This window comes from Malus sylvestris, chromosome 10 (assembly GCF_916048215.2).
Source record: "Malus sylvestris chromosome 10, drMalSylv7.2, whole genome shotgun sequence".
Classification (NCBI taxonomy): domain Eukaryota; kingdom Viridiplantae; phylum Streptophyta; class Magnoliopsida; order Rosales; family Rosaceae; genus Malus; species Malus sylvestris.
The window spans coordinates 5,554,196-5,575,015 of NC_062269.1; the positions used below are offsets into that span (position 1 = coordinate 5,554,196).

The 20,820-nt window shown below is 36.6% G+C and overlaps 3 protein-coding genes across 5 annotated transcripts; 2 read left to right on the top strand and 1 right to left on the bottom strand.

Annotated features, from left to right (window-relative positions):
- The first annotated feature begins 6,607 nt into the window (after nucleotides 1-6,607).
- LOC126585757 (putative 1-phosphatidylinositol-3-phosphate 5-kinase FAB1D) lies at nucleotides 6,608-16,671 on the top strand. Of its 3 annotated transcripts, none has more exons than XM_050250255.1 (13): nucleotides 6,608-6,870; nucleotides 7,807-8,042; nucleotides 8,158-8,191; nucleotides 8,282-8,989; nucleotides 9,581-9,725; nucleotides 9,801-10,136; nucleotides 10,705-11,544; nucleotides 12,169-12,533; nucleotides 12,933-13,059; nucleotides 13,207-13,362; nucleotides 13,961-15,334; nucleotides 15,405-15,671; nucleotides 15,929-16,671. In XM_050250255.1, the coding sequence occupies exons 2-13, from the start codon at nucleotides 7,811-7,813 to the stop codon at nucleotides 16,271-16,273; spliced, it is 4,929 nt and encodes a 1,642-aa protein (XP_050106212.1). In that variant the 5' UTR covers nucleotides 6,608-6,870; nucleotides 7,807-7,810; the 3' UTR covers nucleotides 16,274-16,671. The 3 variants fall into 3 exon arrangements, with proteins under 3 accessions (XP_050106212.1, XP_050106215.1, XP_050106213.1); XM_050250258.1 differs by having other exon boundaries at nucleotides 12,199-12,533; XM_050250256.1 differs by having other exon boundaries at nucleotides 7,810-8,042.
- Nucleotides 16,672-16,807: 136 nt separating this feature from the next.
- On the top strand, nucleotides 16,808-18,218 carry LOC126585759 (protein DMP5-like). Its single transcript, XM_050250260.1, has one exon. The coding sequence runs from the start codon at nucleotides 17,527-17,529 to the stop codon at nucleotides 18,148-18,150; it is 624 nt and encodes a 207-aa protein (XP_050106217.1). The 5' UTR covers nucleotides 16,808-17,526; the 3' UTR covers nucleotides 18,151-18,218.
- Nucleotides 18,219-18,222: 4 nt separating this feature from the next.
- Nucleotides 18,223-20,613, bottom strand: LOC126585758 (probable arabinosyltransferase ARAD1). The gene is made up of 3 exons (XM_050250259.1): nucleotides 19,903-20,613; nucleotides 19,230-19,483; nucleotides 18,223-18,815 (listed from the first exon to the last, which is right to left on the bottom strand). The coding sequence occupies exons 1-3, from the start codon at nucleotides 20,555-20,557 to the stop codon at nucleotides 18,264-18,266; spliced, it is 1,461 nt and encodes a 486-aa protein (XP_050106216.1). The 5' UTR covers nucleotides 20,558-20,613; the 3' UTR covers nucleotides 18,223-18,263.
- Nucleotides 20,614-20,820: the final 207 nt, after the last annotated feature.

A 20,820-nucleotide genomic window follows, 5' to 3' on the forward strand; every position in this document is an offset into this window, starting at 1 on the left:
GTAGTCTTAGGACCACCCGAAGTCCGAAAAATATACATGTGAAGGTCGTTCGAGGATTCTCCAAATGTTTAGTACGGATTTCTTTTGTACCTACTAAATGTTTGATGTAATTCATACTAGACATATCTCAATTCTCTATATTCACTAATCATATTCCTTCAGCATATGCCGTTATTTGTTAACATATGTACAACATAGTTTGGTTGACAACAAGTCCGCCAAACGTTCGACAAAATATCTTAATAAATAAGCAGATTTTTTTTTTTGCAATCTTCACTCTCTTAACGCTGGAACCAAAAAATTCTAATTCTGAATCCGCCGTTCTCACTCCAATGTTCAGAATTTTTGACCCTCCACTTTTCTATTTTAATATAAAAATCCACTGATGCTGTGCTCAATTGATCATTAAATCACACTACGTGGTATTCTCAGAAGTCTCAATGGAGCAATAAGAATCTTATTACAATTCTTTGGTACATATCATATGTTAATAGACAGAAAATCAAATTTAATTTCACCTCAAGAAAATTTGGGTGTACGTAAATTATATCATATATTGCTGAAATTAACTATGTGTGCTAAAAATTCTAAGAAAATTTAACGCTTCAATTTGAACCACGCGAATGTTGACCTCTAAAAGCATAAAATGCTAATTGAATCAATTTTAATGTTAAAAATATTTTGTGACCTAAAATAAGGGGAAATCTCCATTTTTCTACCTCAAAAATTCCCAATTTTCCATCTTTTATACCTAAAGCTTTTTTTGTCTTGCTCCCATACCAAAACATTGATTTTTCTACCAATTTCATGCATTCGTTAGTTTATACGTTAAGTTATTCGTTAACTAATGACGTGATAACAACTCACGATACAACATGACACGAAAATATATATGAAATCATTATTAGCACTCTTAAAAAGCCATTGTGCACTCTTCTCCTTTTTTGTTTTTTTTTTGTTTGTCAAAGATAGATTTATTAGATTAGATGTTAGATTAGGGAGCCGACAATGTTCGAACCCACGTTATGGTGCAAATGCAACACTCATCTCTACCATTGTGGTAGAGGGCCACTTGCTCTTTGTTGTGGGTTGTGCCAGGCCCGAGCAGTAGTGCAATACTTGAACGGCACCCGAAGCCCCAATAGCTAGCTATTGTAGTAAGCCCTCACCTTAAAGAAATTAATTTAATATCGTGTGGACCATTGACCCACTCTTCTCGTCTTTAATTTTCTCTATAAAAATTAGTGCAGGGTTGATTATTTGAAATGGCAATAGAAGCCCAATTATTATAATTTGACAAAGAGTAGTGTGCAGTTTTTGGATGCCTATATAGCAACTATTTCTATCTTCAAAAGGGAGCTGTAAGTATTGGTATTGCAAAAGAGTCATCATCCACTCATATATACATGGAGGAGTGCACATGATTTTCTAAATCGCAATCATAGTCTCATTTTTCAAAAAATAATAATTATATATATATACGTATGAGCGCTCAAGCATCAAAGGGTTAGTAACTTAATACGGTGTTGACTACTTGTCTAGATTTGCTCCTAGTTATTAACTTAATCGGTTAAATGTTTTCCGATCTCAATGAGTTTTTACACTGTTGATCTTTTAATGATAAGCTACAAAATGATCAGTCCACTCGTAATTACCATTTCTCAGCATTTGCAAACATATATACCCTTACTGGACAAAGGTGATGGGGTATCATTTCTAGTACAAAAAACCTCTATATAGTTACTATAAGGATGTTATTATTTAACAAGGGTGTAGCTAAAAATAATTTTTCCTTAATGAAACTTGTATGGTTACAAATAATGGAGCATGTTAATTTTCAAATATAGACACTAGAAAGAAATAGAGCCTAGTCTCTAATAGCTACATGTAGCGCTCTCTTTAACGTCAAAAGTTTCATACCAAGAGTTTGTAAATATTCTTGATAAGCTAGAAACATTTTGACTTCCAACAAGGTGTCTATATTGACGAGTTATTACGTAATTGCAACCTCAAATACATGGAATCAACTCTAAAGAATAATTCATTGTCTAGACAACTTTGGAGAAGTATTTTATTTCATCTTACATTTTTATTTGTGACATTACATATTTTTGGAATTATTGACAATTATTACTATAAGGAGGTAAGTTTCTTAAGACGAGACTTAGAACAAATTATAACTTATTACAATGTGAAGCATATTCCTATATATCATTGGCCCAAGTTGGGACCAAAATGTTTTATGAGTAAAAAGAGGTTATTCATATATAGATTATCACTATAGAGATGTTTAGTTTTGTGGCTATCATATTTAGTTATGTGATAAGTTTGTTCAATTCGGAATCTTTTGGCGATTGTTGTTTAGATATGAGATTGTGGCGTTGTGATTTATGCGCTCAGCAAATTAAAACTCAATGTTAATTTGTTGGAGGGGACTCATCGTAGGGCTTCTTTGTCATAGAATGCAAATCATTAGAGATAGGTGTGGTCTTTCCCTCGGCAGCCTCTCTTATAGTTCTTTTAAGGTTTAGAACTAAGGATATCCAAAACTGAAGAACCCTATTGTATTTTTGAGGTGTTGTGATATTCTTTTCATATATGCAATCTTTTGAGTTGTTCTAAGAAACACGTTTAACATATTTGTTTTTAATAAAATTTCTTCCGCTCAAAACAATTGTAAAACATGTTTTTAATTGAATAAGCAGGTGAATTTCATTTGAAAAGAACTCATTTTGTGAACCAAACGGACCTTTATGGATACAGGGTGACGAGATAAAATTTCCTTCTTGTATATGTAGCTACATGCAACAATTATTCTATGTAATTAACATAAGCAAAATTTCCGTATTGACGTGATGTTAGGAAAATTTATTGTATTATTCTCATGGTATTAATGATAATTATTCAATGTTGTAATCAATTTTTATTAATTCTTCCAATAAATGCATATCACCTCAATTTATTACTCTTTTAAAATACAGTTCATTGATCATATATTGATTACGCAACGATGACATAGCAGCCACACAACGATAATACATCAAAACACAAAGAGTTGGCAACCACCATAGGGTGGCCCAGTTATGAGGCGAATTCTAGGCCCCTATTCTTTAGGGCTCATTCTAGGTTCGATTTATGGTGCTGGTGAATCACACGATGGTGTTCAGGAGAAAAATGTTGAAATACCTTTGTGAGTCTTTCCAACCCTTTAATATGGTGGAATGTCGTGACTTAGCCACCAACTGATCCCCTTTTTAAATTGTAAAGAGAAAATACAAAGAGTTGCCACCATATTTCAAAATTGTAAAAAATACAACAAAACCCTAATACCAAAACAGCAAAAACCCTAAAACAATAAACATACCGGAATCGTGATCAATCTCGGAGTGTCTAATTACAAATAAACCAATGTTGGAACAAGGGGTGATATGAAGAAAACATGCATTGATCGAACTACACAAAATAGGGTAGAAGGATCACATAATAAGGAATAAGGGTCCTTATTTGACAATGATGACGAAAAACACATGAGTAGATGGCAACAAAATCATTCAACAACCATGTTCCGACTTTTGAGAGAAGAATTGGATTCAATTTGTCGACAAAATGTGATGGACTACTGAAATCTTTATCATAGTTTAGATCAAGTCACCACAAAGGAATGAGGATTGACGATGGAAGGGCTAAAAGTGCTTTTTCCCCAAGAAGTTGAATTTTCAATAAATGTTTCAACCGGTTTACATGTTTGGGATTGCTTTTCCTAAGGAAAAATTTGTTTTCTAAGTACATTTGGTAAAAAGATTTAGAAGTAATTCTCACATAATTAAAATCTCTTTTGATAGACACTTGTCAGATGATTTTCCAACAAGTACTTGTCAAGTTCTTATTTCCACGCTTTAATTATAAAAACTCTTTTAACAAAAACACTTAAAAGCAATCCCAAATAAAACTGGTAGAAGATTTGTTTATGAACAGAAATGCTTTATGGATAAGTAGTTCCGAACGGTTCTAATTCAAAAGAAACAAAAAGAAAGAAGATTAAAGGTGGAGAGTGGGATCCCCTTAGAGGCTAAGGTTTGCTTTTTTCTTTTCAGGACTATTTCATTCCCCAGAATTTTGTGTTTAAGCAGATATTTTTTTTTAAATTTTTATGGACAAATAGCATAAAAGTAGTTTAGAGGCTAATTAATTATAACGGGTACCAACTTAATCAAAATAAAAGTGCATGTCTAGCAGCTAAACATAAAGTGGTTGTATCATTGTGTGGCTTAATTAAAATTCTTTACCTCTAATTCACACAACGAGCTAACCTTAATAAATTGGGACTGGGAAGTGAAGGATTCTTGCTAAGGCATACAATGAGCCAGCCTTAGTAAATTGGGTATCAAACTTATTATCCACGGAGTAAGTGATGGATTGCCCTCATCATCTATCCATTGCGTCCCAACTCTCCTCCCTCTCCTTAGGGCATGTTTACGTAATGGTAATCATAATCAAAATGTGAAATTAAATTCTGATTACGAGATACTTCATTGTTTATCAAATATTGGAGAATTAAAAAGTTGGCGAGACCCACACGAATTTTGGAATCCAACCATTTAGTTGGTATTTGAATTCTGGTTTGTTGGGGAAATTCGAAATGGATTTTTCATCCCCCATAAGACCCTCACTTATTTCTAAGATTTTAAGATTGTCCTTCACATTAACCCAACACCACCAACCGCTGCGCAATTTAATATGAAATTCAACAATAATAATAACATTAATATAAAAAAATTTAAAAAAAATTAAATTTTAGTGTATTTAATATTTAGTGAAATGAGGTGTTTAACTTTTATTCTATTAATTAGTACATAAAATTTAACCAAAAAAATTAGTATATATAATAATTTATTGCAAATAAGGACATTTTAGTAAGCATGTTAATTTTTATTCCGATTCAAGTGAACTAGTAAACAGTTTATAACAAGAAGGGCCTAGGGTTTGTTGCCATTAGTCAAAATACAGCATTGTATAATTCCACTTTGTTTATACCATACTTGTATAATTCCACTTTGTTTATACCATACTTATGACATCCGTATTTAGATCTCGTATAAATACACATGAGACTTAAATGTAATTATGTAATAAAGAAAGCGGCAAATATGTAATAAGTGAGAAGCCCTTATTCTATAAAAGAGACTCATCACCCTCACAATAGGCCTGAGGCTAATTCTTAGGCCATACCCTCACCCTCTCAAAGCTCTCATCCTCACAGAGAAGCTCTCTCTCTCCCTCTTCAACATCTCAGAGAAATACAATAATCAGTGTGAACGTAGCCCAAACATTGGGGTGAACCACGATACATCTTGTGTTATTTACTTTCTTGCAGATTCACAGTCGGATTTACGTTGTTCCAAGACCCTTCCGGTTTTGTGCATCAACACACTTCAATCCTTTTGATCAGTGGTCATGGCTTTTAGCTATATGTACCAATTTCCTTTCTAATTCTAGAAGGTTTTAACAAACAACATCAATATGAATCAAAATTTGACTCCTCTACATTCCAACTTTTTATCAATTTAAGTTCTCCTATTTTAATTACAGATTAGTAAACAAGTTAGTGTAGATTATCGTTTGTAATAAAATAAAACTCACTATCTATAAAAGTCGAACCTAAGACCTTTAATTTATAACTATATGGGATATGAATGTAGAACTTAAAGGTAATTTATTTTTAAATACATTAATATAATTTTTACATTAAAATTTGAGCTAAACCACTCCATAATAACATGGTATTGAACACATAATCTACGAAATTCAAATTTAAAAACTTTTACTTACAAGTGGCGAGAAATATCATTGCACTGTTACTACAATTTAAGTCTATTGTTTTCTTCTAATAATAAGAAATACATACTAGGTAAGGCATGGGGTATTCTTTGTAATAAAACTTGAAAAAAGAAGGAAATAATATTTTTGAGAATGCTAACAACCTTTTTGTTTGGACCTTTTCGTTCTCTTCCTGTAATGTGACATGATAATATGAACTTTTTGTTATTTAGATCACTCTTTCAAAATCATCTCTAAAAAAAAATTAGCTAAGTCCAAAATCATTTTGTCATTTACCAATTATACAATAAATCGATGAACTTCTCACTTAAACACTAAAATTTTGTCAATGTTAATTGAATGGTTAAACAATTTATAAGTTCCGATTATGAAGGAGCAATGCCAAATGATAAAGAAAGTCCAGACGATAAAACGAGAAGGTTCAAGTGAGAAGATTGATAGCATTCAATTATATTTTTTAGAACAAACTTCTGCACCAAAAATCCTCTATAACCTATCTCATTTGCTGATACATTAAACCCGTTTAACAATGTTAACTCTTAAACTAATCCCCTCAACTAAAAAAATTAAAAACTAAAAAGAAATTAAATAAAAAGAAATTCGTGTCAACCAAGTAGATAAATCCTAACGAGCCGATAGAATATTTGATCTCAATATTTTTACAGCTAGTAAGGCAGTGTTGCATGGACCCCACTTGTTGGAAATAGCTTCGTTGTAAGGAAAATTCAATTCAATTCAATTCAATTCCTTTTCCTTTATTTATCCAATTAATTCATTCTTTTGACAACGCCCCTTTTTCCCTCTCCAAATCTTACGCCTCCTGTCCCTCTGCTCCGCTCCGCGTCTGATAGACCCTGTCTGTGGACTCTCACCAACAACAGCAACAACTTCTTCACTCCCTTCTAATATTCCTTGCTTTCTCCATAAACTTTCGATCTCTGCTTTTCAAATACACGCCAAATAGTATTATACTCTGGATCAGATGGAGGTCGCACCAGACATCCATCTTTGTTCCTGCGGATTTCTTTAACAGTAAGTAATCAATTTCTTCCTTTTTTTTTTTTTTTTCCTTTTCTTGTTTAATTCTTTGAGTGCTGAAAATGGTAGGTTTTTTTTTTTTAAATATTAATTAATAGTTTTTATTTCTTTAGCTTGTTTGTGTAAATTGTAATCTTGGTCCAGTTGTCGAATTTCTTCATGATTTTAATTTTCGAAACTTGAGATTTTGATTGATGATTTTATTTACTGGATCACTTTCTTCACTTCAAATTCTTTGTTGGGGTTTTCTCTGAATTTTGCATATCGATTTTCTGAATCAGTTTTCATATTATTTGTTCATATTCTGATCTCTTGGTAAAGCTGGTATTCGTTCAAGAATTGGGTATTTTTCTTCACTTTGGATCTTTTCTTTGTGATTTTTTTTACAGAAAAAATCCGAATTTTCGGTTTAAGGTGTAAATATTTATGAAGATTTGTGCGTTTTCCGTCTGAATATTCATTTTTTTGGTACCATGTGGTTATTTGGTGACCAAATTTCAATTGAATTGGTTCGCTTGCTATTTGACATTGTACAGTAAACCATGGACTTTCATGTCATTTGCACTCGTTCTTCAACTTTCTTGTCCTTTTTCTTTTGACTGGGTGAAGTATGTATGTATGTATGTGCTTCACGTTGTTTGGTTGTAGTATGATCTGATTATGGATTGATTCGTATTGATCCCCGTAACTAGAATTCGTGTTTAGAAATATTAGATAACCATAAAGGAATCCCGGTTTATTAATTTTTTAATGGTCAATCTTCAAAGAGTATAGACTGTTAAACGTAGATTTTCAACAAGCGAAGATACGATTGGTAACTGGTTTTCCGGTTTTTCCTTGTACTATTGTTGAGTTTTTTCCTTTGTTTGAACCAAATAGGTGACTAATTACCGGTCTGTTTTGGGTTTTCTTTTGAAATTGGGTGTGCAGCAGTATGTGTCACTACTGTGGTGCAGAATTGACACAGTCCAAGGAAAACAAGAAAAAACTGGAGAATTCGAAATTATTTCCATTAGCTAAAGGAGGCCCCAGAAAGTATTGCAAATTTTGTGCGGAGAAACAGGAGCGAGAATCTATCAAGCAGGGTAATACGATTTTATATACAATGCCAATGATCAGTCCAGCAACTTCCTTGTCAAGCAGTGACAGTTGTGTCTCTAGCTGGAGTAAGTGTCCAATTTTGGTTTTTTTTTATATGATACATTTTGGCCTTCTTAAAAAAACAAAAGTTTAGCCTATGATGATGTGTTTGATAATTTCTTTTAACTTCTGCTCTATTAGGTGAGTTTTCTGTTGATGTGAGCTCATGCGATAGGTATGTACCCTCCTTTTAAAATTTGTTTCCGGTTACAGTGATCTTTCCTAAGTACTTTGCATGACCAATATACTACTTTAATTATTTTAGGGGTATTCAAGAGGAAAACACGACAGGCGGTTCTCAAGAGGATCTCTTTTGTCGGTCTAATGGGAGGTTACAAAACTCAAGTTTTGAACATCCAGTAAATGGATTTGATAGATCAGAAAAACAGATGGAAAACAACCTGAGCGAAAGTAGTTGTGGCAGTGATGTGTATACAGTAAGAGATGTTGAGATTATACAGACAAGTGATGACCATGAAGCAAAAGCTAATGTCAATGCAAGCACTAGTTCACATAGTGATGGAGCTGAGAACTCAAATTCTTTAGAAGATGATACAAATGCTGAGATATGGGAACCCCCTGAACCTGATGATCCAGAGGATGACATGGAGGGTAGTGTTGCTTTCAATGATGATGACGATGAGGAATGTGGTGATGGCATGAAATGGGGTACACCGAGTTCTTTGAGTCATTCTGGAGATGAAGGAAGGGGAAGTTATACGTTTAAAGAGGAAAAACAAAGAGCAATGGAAGCGGTGATTAATGGAAAGTTTAAAGCCTTGATCAGTCAGCTACTTAAATCCGTGGGTGTTGCATCTTTGGGGGAGGGTGGTGAAAGTTGGGTGGACATTATTGCTTCTTTGTCATGGGAAGCTGCTTCATTTTTGAAACCTGATGCTGTTGTTGGTAAAGCAATGGATCCAGATGGCTACGTGAAAGTAAAATGCATTGCAACTGGTGTTCGCACCCAAAGGTGACAGTAATAAACAACTGGTTTTCTTTTACGTTTTAGTTTTAGTTTGTTAATTATCTTCATCTTTTATGAAGTTTGGGTATTTATCTTTATATTGATTGAAAGAATCATGGCTGCATGTTTCGGATTTGTTTCTTTAGAAAATTGCTTTTGCAAAATTTTCGAATGCAATCTGGGCTTCTTCTTTCTTTTCTCAAAGTTATGTGAGGCTGAAGAGTCAGCTGTTTCGATTTCATCAACTTATAATCTTTCAAAAGAAACTTATTTCTCCTTCAATACAAAAAAACATAGCAGCTTCTTCCTCCTTTCCATTATCCTTTCCATTACAGATTTTCTGAAAAAGATATTTAAATTTTTGTCTTCTAACTCACTAGATGCATTTTTTAATAAGGGAAAGGGAATGCTTGCCTGGTTGGCTGCTTAGAAACACAACCCAAAATTTCTTTTGTTTCATTATATCAGTTTTTAAGACTTGTGAGATGCAATTCAACAGTGTAATATTCACCTCACTGGTAATTCTAGTTAGCATATTCTGAGAATACTTTTGTCATCTGATAATATGAAAACCTGAATCTGTGTATGCCATTGCAGTCAACTAGTAAAAGGTTTGGTCTTCAAAAAGCATGCTGCACACAAACATATGTCGACCAAGTACAAGAATCCAAGGTTGTTGCTAATCAAGGGAGTACTTGGTCTGTCTTCAAGTGGATTGTCATCCTTTGATTCAATGGAACAGGTAATAGGATAATAATGTCAGTCATTATTTCAGGGAAGTAAAAAAATATGTGTTCTCATATTTTATTGCTAACAGGAAAGAGATTATCTGAAGTTTGTTATCGAAATGTTAGAATTGTGCCATCCAAATGTGGTTTTAGTGGAAAAAACTGTTTCTCGTGATATTCAAGAGGCTATTCTTGGGAATGGAATTACACTGATCTTTGACATGAAGCTCCATCGCCTGGAGAGAGTTGCTCGTTGTACTGGATCACCAATTTTATCATCAGATACAATGACGAGCAAAAAACTAAAACAGTGCGACTCTTTTCACATTGAAAAGTTTATAGAGGAGCATGCTGGAGGTGGAGGAAAGGTCCCAAGTAAAACATTAATGTTTATTGAGGGCTGTCCTACACGCCTGGGCTGTACGGTTAGTCAATAATCCACCCCATCTTACTCTGATATCTGCATGATCTATACGAATACACACATATTCCAGTGCTGAATACTAATGACTCTCCACCTTTTGAATATGAATTTTTCGTATAATATATTGATACTTACATGTTGCATTGTTCTTTCTGTAACATTTACGTTCAAATAGGTTCAGCTTAACTTAAATGATTGCATCTTATTTTTTCACACTTCTTAAAATAGTGCCATACAGAGAACTACTGCTCAAAGGAGCTGTTGTATTACCGGAAAACATTTACTCACAGTCAATATGCCTTCCTTAATCTACAATTTTCAGAGCCCTATTACTTTTTTTATTCAGTTAATGTGCCTTCCTTAGCCATCATTTTTATTGAGTCATAACTTTAAATCTGAACTGCCTAGTTCAGACCACTCTTTTTTCATTGGACTTCTTGAACATTCTTTTTTGATCTGACACGAGCAATCATATGATAAGTATTATGTCAAATTCGGTAAGAGAATGAAAACTTTCGTAGGCTGCTTAGCATCTTGTATGAATAACTGTGCTTGAATTGACCCTACAGATTTTGCTGAAAGGAGCACGGAGTGATGAATTGAAGAAGGTCAAGTGTGTTGTGCAGTGTGCAGTTATTCTGGCGTATCATTTAATGCTCGAGACTGCTTTCCTTGTTGACCAGAGAGCAATGTTCTCTACACTTCCATTAGCTGATGTAGCAATGGATTTGTCCACTGATAAAGAAACCCTTAATTTAGGATCAATTAACTCATGTGTCCATCAGAATACAGAGACTAGTGCTGAAACTGGGTCTGATACAGTTGATATTCCCATTTCCAATGGATTTCATGAAGGATGTTCCCACAGTTCTACCTTGGACGTCGAAGGCTGTTCCACATTCGATGAACCATACAATCCTGCTGTACTTTCTAGCTTGTCGTCCATTTCAGCATCATTAAGGAAAGTTATAGGGGAGAATTTTCCCCTAGCATCTTCTTCTTATCAGTCTCTTTCTTCATACTTTGGATTCAGTGGAAGAGAACTGAATGACCCAATCACAAGATCTGTTTCCGTTTGTACAACTCCTGAGGAAACTGAGCATTGTGATGTTGAAGATAAAGGTAGTGTTGAAGAAGAGAGATCACTTAATGGGAAAAATAAGACTTCATTTAAATACACAGAAGCTTCTCTTGAGGTGAAAGAAGATGATGGAAATAGTGAAGATCAAATGAGAAGTAAGAACCAAATCAGTGCTGTGTTGGATTCTCAGAGTATTTTGGTTTTGATGTCTAGCCAGAATGCATTAAGAGGCACTGTTTGTGAGCAGAGCCGTTTTTCTCATATCATGTTCTACAAGAATTTCGATGTTCCCATTGGAAAGTTTCTTCAAGATAATTTGCTCAATCAGGTTGAACATATCTCTAACTTTTGGCATTTTATTGTCATTTACTTGTTGCATAGTATATTGTAAATGGTTAAGTCCAATACTGTTATTATGTATGTGTTAGGATCTGGGGACACACATTTTGACACATGTTTTTGTGGCTCCCATTCTGTAACTTTTTTCAAGGATCCGAACCATCTATATTTCAATTCATCAGTCATAGTTCATCCTTGCAAAAATTTAGACAAATCCAAAACCATTAAGACATTCATTTGTGGTCAAGACAATGGACGATTACGGTTTTACAGAGGAACACTAAATTTAATCCAATGATCCTATGGTTTTGGATTTGGGTGATTTTTAGTAGTTGTGATCTTTGAGGTAACACATAAATATAACGGTTGGATCGTTGAAATACATTACAGAGTGGGCCCAGCAAAACGTGGTTCAAAAAGGTGTCTTCGGATCCTAATCCATTATGTACATATATTTTCTGGAATGTTTCAGTGTTATTCTGCTGAAGGTTGCTACTATGAGTTTTATTAAATACCGTACCTAATGTTCAGTCATTGAAGTACTGACTTTCAGTTTCTTTACATTTAAGGATTTGATTTTTTTCAAACTTAAAAACAATGAGTTTTTTAGAAGATGGAACTGAATGAAACTCGTATCCTGCAGCAAAGCCAGTGCACATCATGTGGTGGACTTCCAGAAGCTCACTTCTACTATTATGCACATCGTAATAAGCAGCTTACTATTCGAGTTAAACGGCTCCCTGGAGAAGTGCATTTGCCCGGTGGAGCAGAAGGGAAACTTTGGATGTGGAGTCGATGTGGTAAATGTAAATCTAGGAATGGAATCTCGAAGTGTACAAAAAGAGTATTGATTTCCACTTCTGCACGTGGTCTATCATTTGGAAATTTCCTGGAGCTCAATTTCTCGAAGCCATCTTTGTCTAATTTATTTTCTAGCTGCGGCCATTCTTTGCAGAAGGACTTTCTCTACTTCTTTGGGTATAAATTTGTTCCCTTTCATCTAGTGTTACTTTCAACTTATATCATGGTTTACTTACTTAAAGTGCAATTTGAAACCTTCTAGTTTATGAAAGGATTTCCATTCAAATACATGGGGAAATCTACTTAGGATTATGCATTATGGGAGGTGGGATTTGGCACTTATCTGGGGCTTGGGAAGATATTTCCTAGGTTCAAAAGCATTTTGATGCTGTGTGATGTTCTCTTTTTATGGTTATTTTAATTTTTAGAATAAAAATCATGGGAAAAGATTCTACATTATTTTGGATTGGATCTATTAGTACATTTTGGTGTATCTGCTTTTATATTGAGTCTGCAAGCAAGCAACTGTGCACTTATTTTGTTTGTCCTTATTTTTTTATTTTGGACGATCTGCAGATTAGGCCCTATGGTTGCCTTGTTCAAGTATTCCCCTGTTACAACTTATACTGTTTCTGTGCCTCCTCTGAAGCTTCCATTCAGCAGTTCAATTAGACAAGACTGGCTTATGAAAGAAACTCAGAATGTATATTTCTTTTCTGATTTTGCTTGCTTCTTTGATTTCTGATGATTCATTAATATGTCATTTGCCTAAGGCAGAAACATTAGCCTTCTCTTACCTACCCTTTTCCTATTTCGTTGCACTGGATGTGACCTTTTTGTTTCAATCCAGGTGTACATGAAATTGATTTACTTGTTCACAGAGGTTGCCAACTCTTTAGAGAAGATGAGATCTCAATTTGATGGGTTGACTTTGAAACTTCGGGGCTCATTTAAAGAATTCTCTGACATCGAAGAGATGCTAAAGCAAGAAAAATCTGAGTTAGAGGTCAACTTTCTCCGTACATATTATTGTCCTGTAAATTTTGTGGCATGGATTGCAGAAAGGATTGCTTGGTAGTCTTTGTTTGAATGTGAATGCATTTGTTACAATTTGTTGCTAACGCTGCCCATACTTCTGTAATGGCTATTGTGATCTGTGAGAAAGGTTGTATTGTTCGAGTGTTCTATAGTATTTCCATGATAATTGCCTAATTTGATTGTGTTTGGACATTTGGTCTAAATCTTCTCAGTTTTTTGTAGTATGACATTCTTGTATAGATTTGTTTTCCTTTCCAAATATTATTTTACTTTTCAGATGCAGTGAATTCATTTTGTTATCTGTTTTGAACTGAAATTTTAAGATTTTATTTTTAAACATATAAGAATGCTGGTATGAAGGATGGGAGCTTAGTCTGCCTAGAAATATTTAGTTCATGAACTTACTTTCCAAATGCTTCTATTTGTCTAGCTTGACATTCTTCTCCTAGACTTTTATTTTTTCTTTCCATGTCCTTTGTCACTGATTTGTTTGTTCTCTGTGTAGCAATATCATTTGTAGCAAATTTGCTTTTATCCCTCTCACCTAATCCTTATTACAAAAACAGGTAGTGCTCAAGAATGCTGTTACCAGGACGGAGAACTCGGACCAGGTTGCCTACAAACTACTTAGCTTGAACAGAGTACTTTGGGAACTGCTCCTTGAAGCATGTATTTGGGAACGGCGCATGCAGTCATTACTGTCACCAGATCCTACGATGATCCATTCTAGAGAATCTGTGAAGGCAGAGCCAGAAAAAGTTGATTCATATATTGGTACCAGTTTAGAAGTCAAATTGGATACAGCTGCAGAAGCTGATGGATCTCCAATAAAAGACATTCCAGTTGAAGGTCCTGTTCAAGAATCTAATGGAGCTGATCCAGTTAACGTTTCTGATTCGGCTGAGGGTTTCAAAACACCGAATGTGGATGGTTCAAGCCCAAAACGGTTGGCCAGGCAGGGGTCCAATCTGAGGAATGGCTCCAGCTATGATCATTGTGAGACTGATCAGCTAGCAGAAAATGTGGATGGTGCTTTTGCCGATTCAGATCTATCAATGAAAGGCACTTATCACCGTTCTCTATCATTCAACTTGGAAGGTTCACATGACTGGTTTTGGGCACCATTCTCCGAAATTCGTCAAGTTGGCATGAGAGATCTACACAGAGTGTTCTTTCAAAAGTTTGAATCAATTAGTAGCTATACTGCAGAGAACTTACCCACAGCGCATCAGCTGATCATGGAAGAAGGGCAAATGCTGCACATTCCTCTTGGAACTGATAACCATGTTGTGTCAGACTATGAAGGAGAACTGTCGAGTATGATTGCTTGTGCACTGGCTTTATTGAAAGATCTACCTTTACAAACAGAGGTTCATGTTGACAATAGCAAGGGAGAGAGTGGAGTTGCTGCGAGAACATTTGAGAATTTGCACAGTCTGACTCGACTTCCCACTAATACTTCCCTGCATTGGTCTTCAAATGGTTCGTTACATTTTGATTCTGTCCATAATATGGCAAGCATTTTTTCAGATGAGTCACGCTTCTCCAGTTTTGATGGGTTGAATTTGTTGGATTCTCTGGTTCCGCCTGGAACTGTTAACCCAGTAGTCCCTCTAGGAGTTTCAAAATCATTTGGCAAGGATAAATATACTGTGATATGTCCATATGCCAATCAATTTCGTGATCTCCGCAATCGATGCTGCCAATCTGAAGTTGATTACATTGCTTCCCTCAGCCGTTGCAGAAACTGGGATGCTAAAGGTGGGAAGAGCAAATCCTTTTTTGCCAAAACACTTGATGACAGGTTGATTATTAAAGAAATCAAGAAGACAGAATTTGAGTCGTTTATGAAGTTTTCTGATGAGTATTTCAAGCACGTAAAGCTTTCATTTGACAATGGGAATCAAACATGCCTTGCGAAAGTTCTTGGGATTTATCAGGTTTGTAGCATTTGATTTTCTTTCCATCGGTGGGTTGTTTCTTTCTCTGTACTAAATTTTTTCCTTGTAGGTGATTGTGAGACAGACAAAAAGTGGGAAAGAGATGAGGCATGATCTGATGGTCATGGAGAATCTTACCTTTGGTCGGAACATCACTCGCCAGTACGATCTTAAAGGTGCTCTACATGCTCGATTCAATTCTGCTAGTGGTGGTTCGGGAGATGTCCTTTTGGATCAGAACTTTGTCAATGACATGAACTCATCTCCACTGTATGTTAGTAACAAAGCAAAGCGTATATTGCAGCGGGCTGTGTGGAATGACACAACTTTCCTCAATGTGAGTTGTACATATTTCCCTCCGTTTGTTTGTAGTTCCGGATCTTCTGAAATTCCTTTAATGACGGCAGAGGATATTAATGGTCCTACGCTATCTAGAAGGGGTATCTGCCGTTCTATGATAATTTCTTTTTAATTCTACATTATCAATTGTCTTCCACCCGGTTTATTGTCCATTGGTTGCAATTATATTCTAATTCTATTTCACACTCCGCCAACTATCTATAAACTGATATGGTTTTGTTCTTAAATTTTCAGTCAATCAATGTTATGGATTATTCATTGCTTGTGGGAGTAGATACTGAACGTCAGGAGCTTGTATGTGGCATTATTGATTATCTTAGGCAGTATACATGGGACAAGCAACTAGAGACATGGGTGAAGTCTTCACTTGTGCCGAAAAATGTCTTGCCGACTGTCATCTCGCCAATAGAGTACAAGAGGAGATTCAGAAGGTTCATGTCTAAGCATTTCTTGAGCGTCCCCGATGATTGGTGCTCACCAGAATCCTCTGACCCCTGTCACCAATGTGATGTTGGAAATGATGATTCTTCTCATTCAAAATCCCAAGGGAAAGGCGGGTTCAACAGTTCTTCAGCTTAACCCTTCATTGTATCTGGTATCATCATTATTCCTTTTCCATCTACAGATATCAATGCTGCTCCTTTTGACAGCTTTAAGTACTGTAAATAGTTCGTTCAGTTCTGCCCTGTTATTGTGCGATTTTTAGCAAATTTCTGGGGATAGTTTCGGACCTATCGGTCACAATGTGCAGCTAGAAAGAAGTATAATTTTTTTGTAAAGCCTATTAAGGAAGTATAGAGTTGCGGTGGTGGAAAAGCCGTGATTAATTTGGAATCAGTGAAACGTCGTAGCCGTTATTGTTCTTGATGACATTGTTTCTGGTACATCTGTAAATGTTACTCATCGATTTTCAGTGTCGGAAGTGCACAAAATACAAGCTTGTGAAAAATCTTATACAATCTGTTGCTCTTGCTCAAGTTTTGTTTTTGTTTTTCTGTGTTCTTTTCCTCTCGGCTTTTCTTCGGTTCTGCTTGAAGCTCATTTGGTTAAAATTCTGCATTTGATCTGTGAAGTAGGATTTGTATATGTGGGTTTGTTTGGTCTTTACATACTAAATTGGTCGATTTAGGATTTCTAGTTGTGCACATAGGGAGTTGATGGCTTATTTGTGGACTCACTAATCTACTCAGTCTACGAACATCCCAAGAACTTTTGCTGGAATCGCTTTTATGAGAGGCATGCCAATTTTTTATTTAGTGACAAGAATTCAAGTGCTTTTTGAAAAAGCAATTGGAAGTGCAAGGAGGTTCTTGTTTAAGAAAATAAAAATTTGAAAGTGCCTTTACAACCCATAAAGACTGTCAACTTTTCCCAACATAGTAACCAAAAGCGTTTTCAGCTATTGTAATTGCCCGGTTTTTTTTCGAAGTGCTTTTAAAATAACTAAAAGCACGTTCATATCACTCAAAGTGGTTATGGTAATGTTTGGCATAAAACTTTAAAAGTGCTTATGAGTTGAAAAAGGCAATTGAAGTGTTTTGTGGAAGAAGCATCTGTTGTGTGTTTTCTTAATGAAGCAAAGCACTTGAATTTTTCTTAAATATTTCGATGTGCTCCAAATAAAAGCTCTTTTATTGGAAGTGCTTCTGAGCATAAGTGCTTTTTAAAGAATCAGCGGACCTGTCATCAATGAAGAAAACCTCCCAACAAGAAATTCAATACTTAACAAACATGGAATTGCTTGTCCCCCTCGCTTGAACAAAGAATCCTCCCTTTCTGCAGGGCAGTTGTTTATAAACTCCTTTCCATCTAAATTGCCTCCTTGAGAAACGATGGACAACAACTCCATCATCCAAGACCTCATTGAAAGCACTGAAGAACACGATGACGATCCAAATAACGAATCCAATTTCATGTCTGCTATGAACGCAATACTAAGTGGCACTGCACGTCTCAACGTTCTCCTGCCCACGGCCCCCGTTATTTCCTTCACCATTTTCACTCCTCTCTTCACCAACGACGGTGTATGCACCCCTCTCAACCGCTGGCTGACGGGTTTCTTTATCGCTCTTTCAGCAGCATCCTGCGTCTTCTTTACACTCACCGATAGCTTCAAAACAGCGACTGGCAGGTTATACTATGGAGTGGCCACATTTCGGGGGATACGGACTTTCAATGGTGGCCGGAAAAAGCCACGTTTGCCCTCCGATTATAGGTTGAGATGGGCGGATCTCTTCCATGCATCGCTTTCGGTAGTCGCGTTTCTGGCGTTTGCAGCTTTGCATTATGATGTCGTGGGTTGTTATTATCCGGCAATGCCTCGGAGGGTGACCAACGTTCTTCCTCTTGTGGTAGGGTTTGTAGTTAGTGTTTTGTTTGTGTTGTTTCCTTCTAAGAGAAGGGGAATTGGGTATCCTTTCTTGCTGCAGAGAGAGGCTTTTTACTCTAGATGTTGATGAACTTTATAAATTTGTAACCAATTTACCGTTCTCACAAAGAATAAAAAGAAAAAGTTGTGACAAAAGCTATTGCACAAGAAGTGATATATTTATGTATAAGGCTGTAAAAGTTAAGTACAGTGGCAACGGCGTGGAACTGAAACGCCGGGAGGTTTTCTCCTTTCACGAACGATTGATTCCTTAATCATTGGCAACTTTTGATGAATCTTCTTCCATACGTGGTTCACTGCACCGTCGGGAGGAATTGGCCCGATGCCACCAGGATGACCGTTCTCATACTCAAACATGGGCTGAAACTGAGCCATTTTCCGACGAAATCTATCCCTCTGCTCTCTAGTAAAGGTCCTAAGATGGCTCAAAAGCCAGTTCGGTTTCAATGCATCATCAACTGCCACGAAAACTGAAAACTCTGAATAATCTACCATCCCTTCGAAAGGAAGTTCTATGTTGTCGCTGACAATAACGGGTATACAAAGACTTTGAATCGCATCAAACAGCCGACATGAAGTGGGAGTGTCCCCAGCTGGGTGCAAGCAAAACTCTGAAGTTCTCATCCCCTTTATGGACTGCTCCCTCCCAGTGGCGTTAGGGAAGCCTTCTTCCATGATAACATCTGGCTCGTTAACCACCAAGTCCCACAATTTTTCTCGAACTAAGCCCCCCTGTTATCAGAGAACTCGGTTATGTTACAAACATAATTACACAACATAAACAAGTTAATTTTATACCAACCTAGGATTAGGTCACAAACATAGTATCCTATATCATATAAAGCATTTATAATGATTGTTAAACTTTACGACAACCCCTGTGATTAAGACATGAGATGTAGGAAATGCATTAGGACATATAAAGAGTGTCAGGTGGAACTTCAAGAGTTTGCCAAATAACTATATAAACAAACTACTTTAAGACTAAATGCAGTTTAAACACTGTCAGTTCAACGATGAAATTGGAGAAGAAAGTGCAATCTACAAAGTGATGAGTTACAAGCGGTCAAAACAGAAAGGCACTGAAAATCACATCATGTGTCAGATACAACAGGAGAAGTAACGATTCAAATCTTGCATACTGACCCGGTGCCTATGTTTAGCTCCTTTGAAATAAAGTAGAGTAGGACGCTTCTTGTTTTCTGTCAGTTGCAATCGAGGAAGTAGATGGGTGTAGGGCACAATGACATCTTTGAGTAGTGACACTTGTGTGTGCTGAATCACATCTGATGAGTTGCCATTTAATGACTTGGATTCGAGTCTGTACCACCCTCCAAAATCTACAACGAGAAGAACCGCCGGGCCTATCTCTGCACGAACGTGCCACATTGCCACCGGGTCTGCCAAAAATGCTTCAAGTTTTAACACAACCTACAAACCCAGAGCTAAATCAAAAGCTGCTACAGCATATACTGCTTTTACATTGCTCTCTAACACCGGTGCTCCGAGTGACCTCCAACTGATCAAATGGTATCCAAGAAAATAAGAAAACTTCGAAAATCACAACGGCTTAATAAAAGGACCAAACTTTCCAAATTCCAAGGATCAAATGAAGAATGCAGACAGATTCATTGCAAATACTATAACACATTTAAATCTACAGACCCACATAAATAATCACAGAATCACATCAAAACCAACACCTAATCGTCAAATCCAGTGAACAATCCCAGAAATTACTCAATTCCCATTAGCACAAATCGAATTTAAATACCGCAATTAAATCCCAACAAAAAATTAAATTAAAAAACTAACATACCAGTAAGCACAAACACATGGTCTCTTCCACCTGACCTTTTCCAAGCCTCAGTGTTCTTCACAAAGTCCACCACTTGCCTCTGCCTCTCATAGTCCTCATTCCCAGCCTTCTTCCTAAACACCCCTCTAGCCGTAGCCAGCTGCAATTCGGCGCTCAAGGTCGCGAAAAAGGGCACGAAAACAACGTCGGCTTTGGCGGCATCGAAAACCCGGCTGGCAAACGACCCAGTTCTGTGCTCCTGAGGGGTCATCAGGTCCCCCAAAATCCAGTACTCGGCGCTGTACTGTTTGATCAATGGATTCTCGGGATAGGGTGGAAATTCAAGGTTTTTGGGCAAATGGGTGTCTGGGATTTGGTGGTCAATGTCGGTTTGGAGGCGGGAATCGGGCCCGGAGGCCCAGTATTTTTCGAGGAGGCCATAGTTGAGGGATCTGGGGAGGTCTGCTACGTAAACTTTGAGGGAATTTTGGGGAGAGAGAGGGGCGTTTTGGGAAATGAAAGATGACCAAGAAGGAGGAGAGGAAGAAGGTGAAGGATTGGAGAGGAAGAAGAGAGAAAGAGAGAGAGCGCAGAGGAGAGTGAATGCGAAGAAGAGAGTGGGAACAGAGCATACGGTTGAAGAAGCTGTCGTTGTGGCGGTGCTCTTTACTGCCATGCCTTTTGCTTTCCTTCTCGGTTGCACTGCAATTGCAATTATATATGGGAGTGCCGGAACCCCCAGACAAACCCAACCCAAACAAACCCACCCCCAAACGGTACAATTGGTATTGGTAATTTAATCATTTGAAGTGGGGCTGCTGGTGGTTTCGCTATGTCAGTCTATTATTTCGGGGTTAGAAAGATTTAGAGAGACATTTAGCCTTCCTGGCCATTATCGATTAACCACCAATGCTAGTAATCGAACCTAGAATTAATTTT

Excerpts from the sequence above, each read along its gene's own strand:
- LOC126585757 (XM_050250255.1), top strand. The coding sequence starts at position 7,811 with ATGTGTCACTACTGTGGTGCAGAATTGACACAGTCCAAGGAAAACAAG. Across the intron at positions 8,192-8,281 it reads GATGTGAGCTCATGCGATAG|GGGTATTCAAGAGGAAAACA; the intron begins GTATGTACCCTC and ends TAATTATTTTAG. Across the intron at positions 12,534-12,932 it reads GACTTTCTCTACTTCTTTGG|ATTAGGCCCTATGGTTGCCT; the intron begins GTATAAATTTGT and ends GACGATCTGCAG.
- LOC126585758 (XM_050250259.1), bottom strand. The coding sequence starts at position 20,557 with ATGGCAGTAAAGAGCACCGCCACAACGACAGCTTCTTCAACCGTATGC. Across the intron at positions 19,484-19,902 it reads CCATGTGTTTGTGCTTACTG|ACCCGGTGGCAATGTGGCAC; the intron begins GTATGTTAGTTT and ends CATTTTTGGCAG. Across the intron at positions 18,816-19,229 it reads GAGCTAAACATAGGCACCGG|GGGGGCTTAGTTCGAGAAAA; the intron begins GTCAGTATGCAA and ends CTCTGATAACAG.
- LOC126585759 (XM_050250260.1), top strand. The coding sequence starts at position 17,527 with ATGGACAACAACTCCATCATCCAAGACCTCATTGAAAGCACTGAAGAA.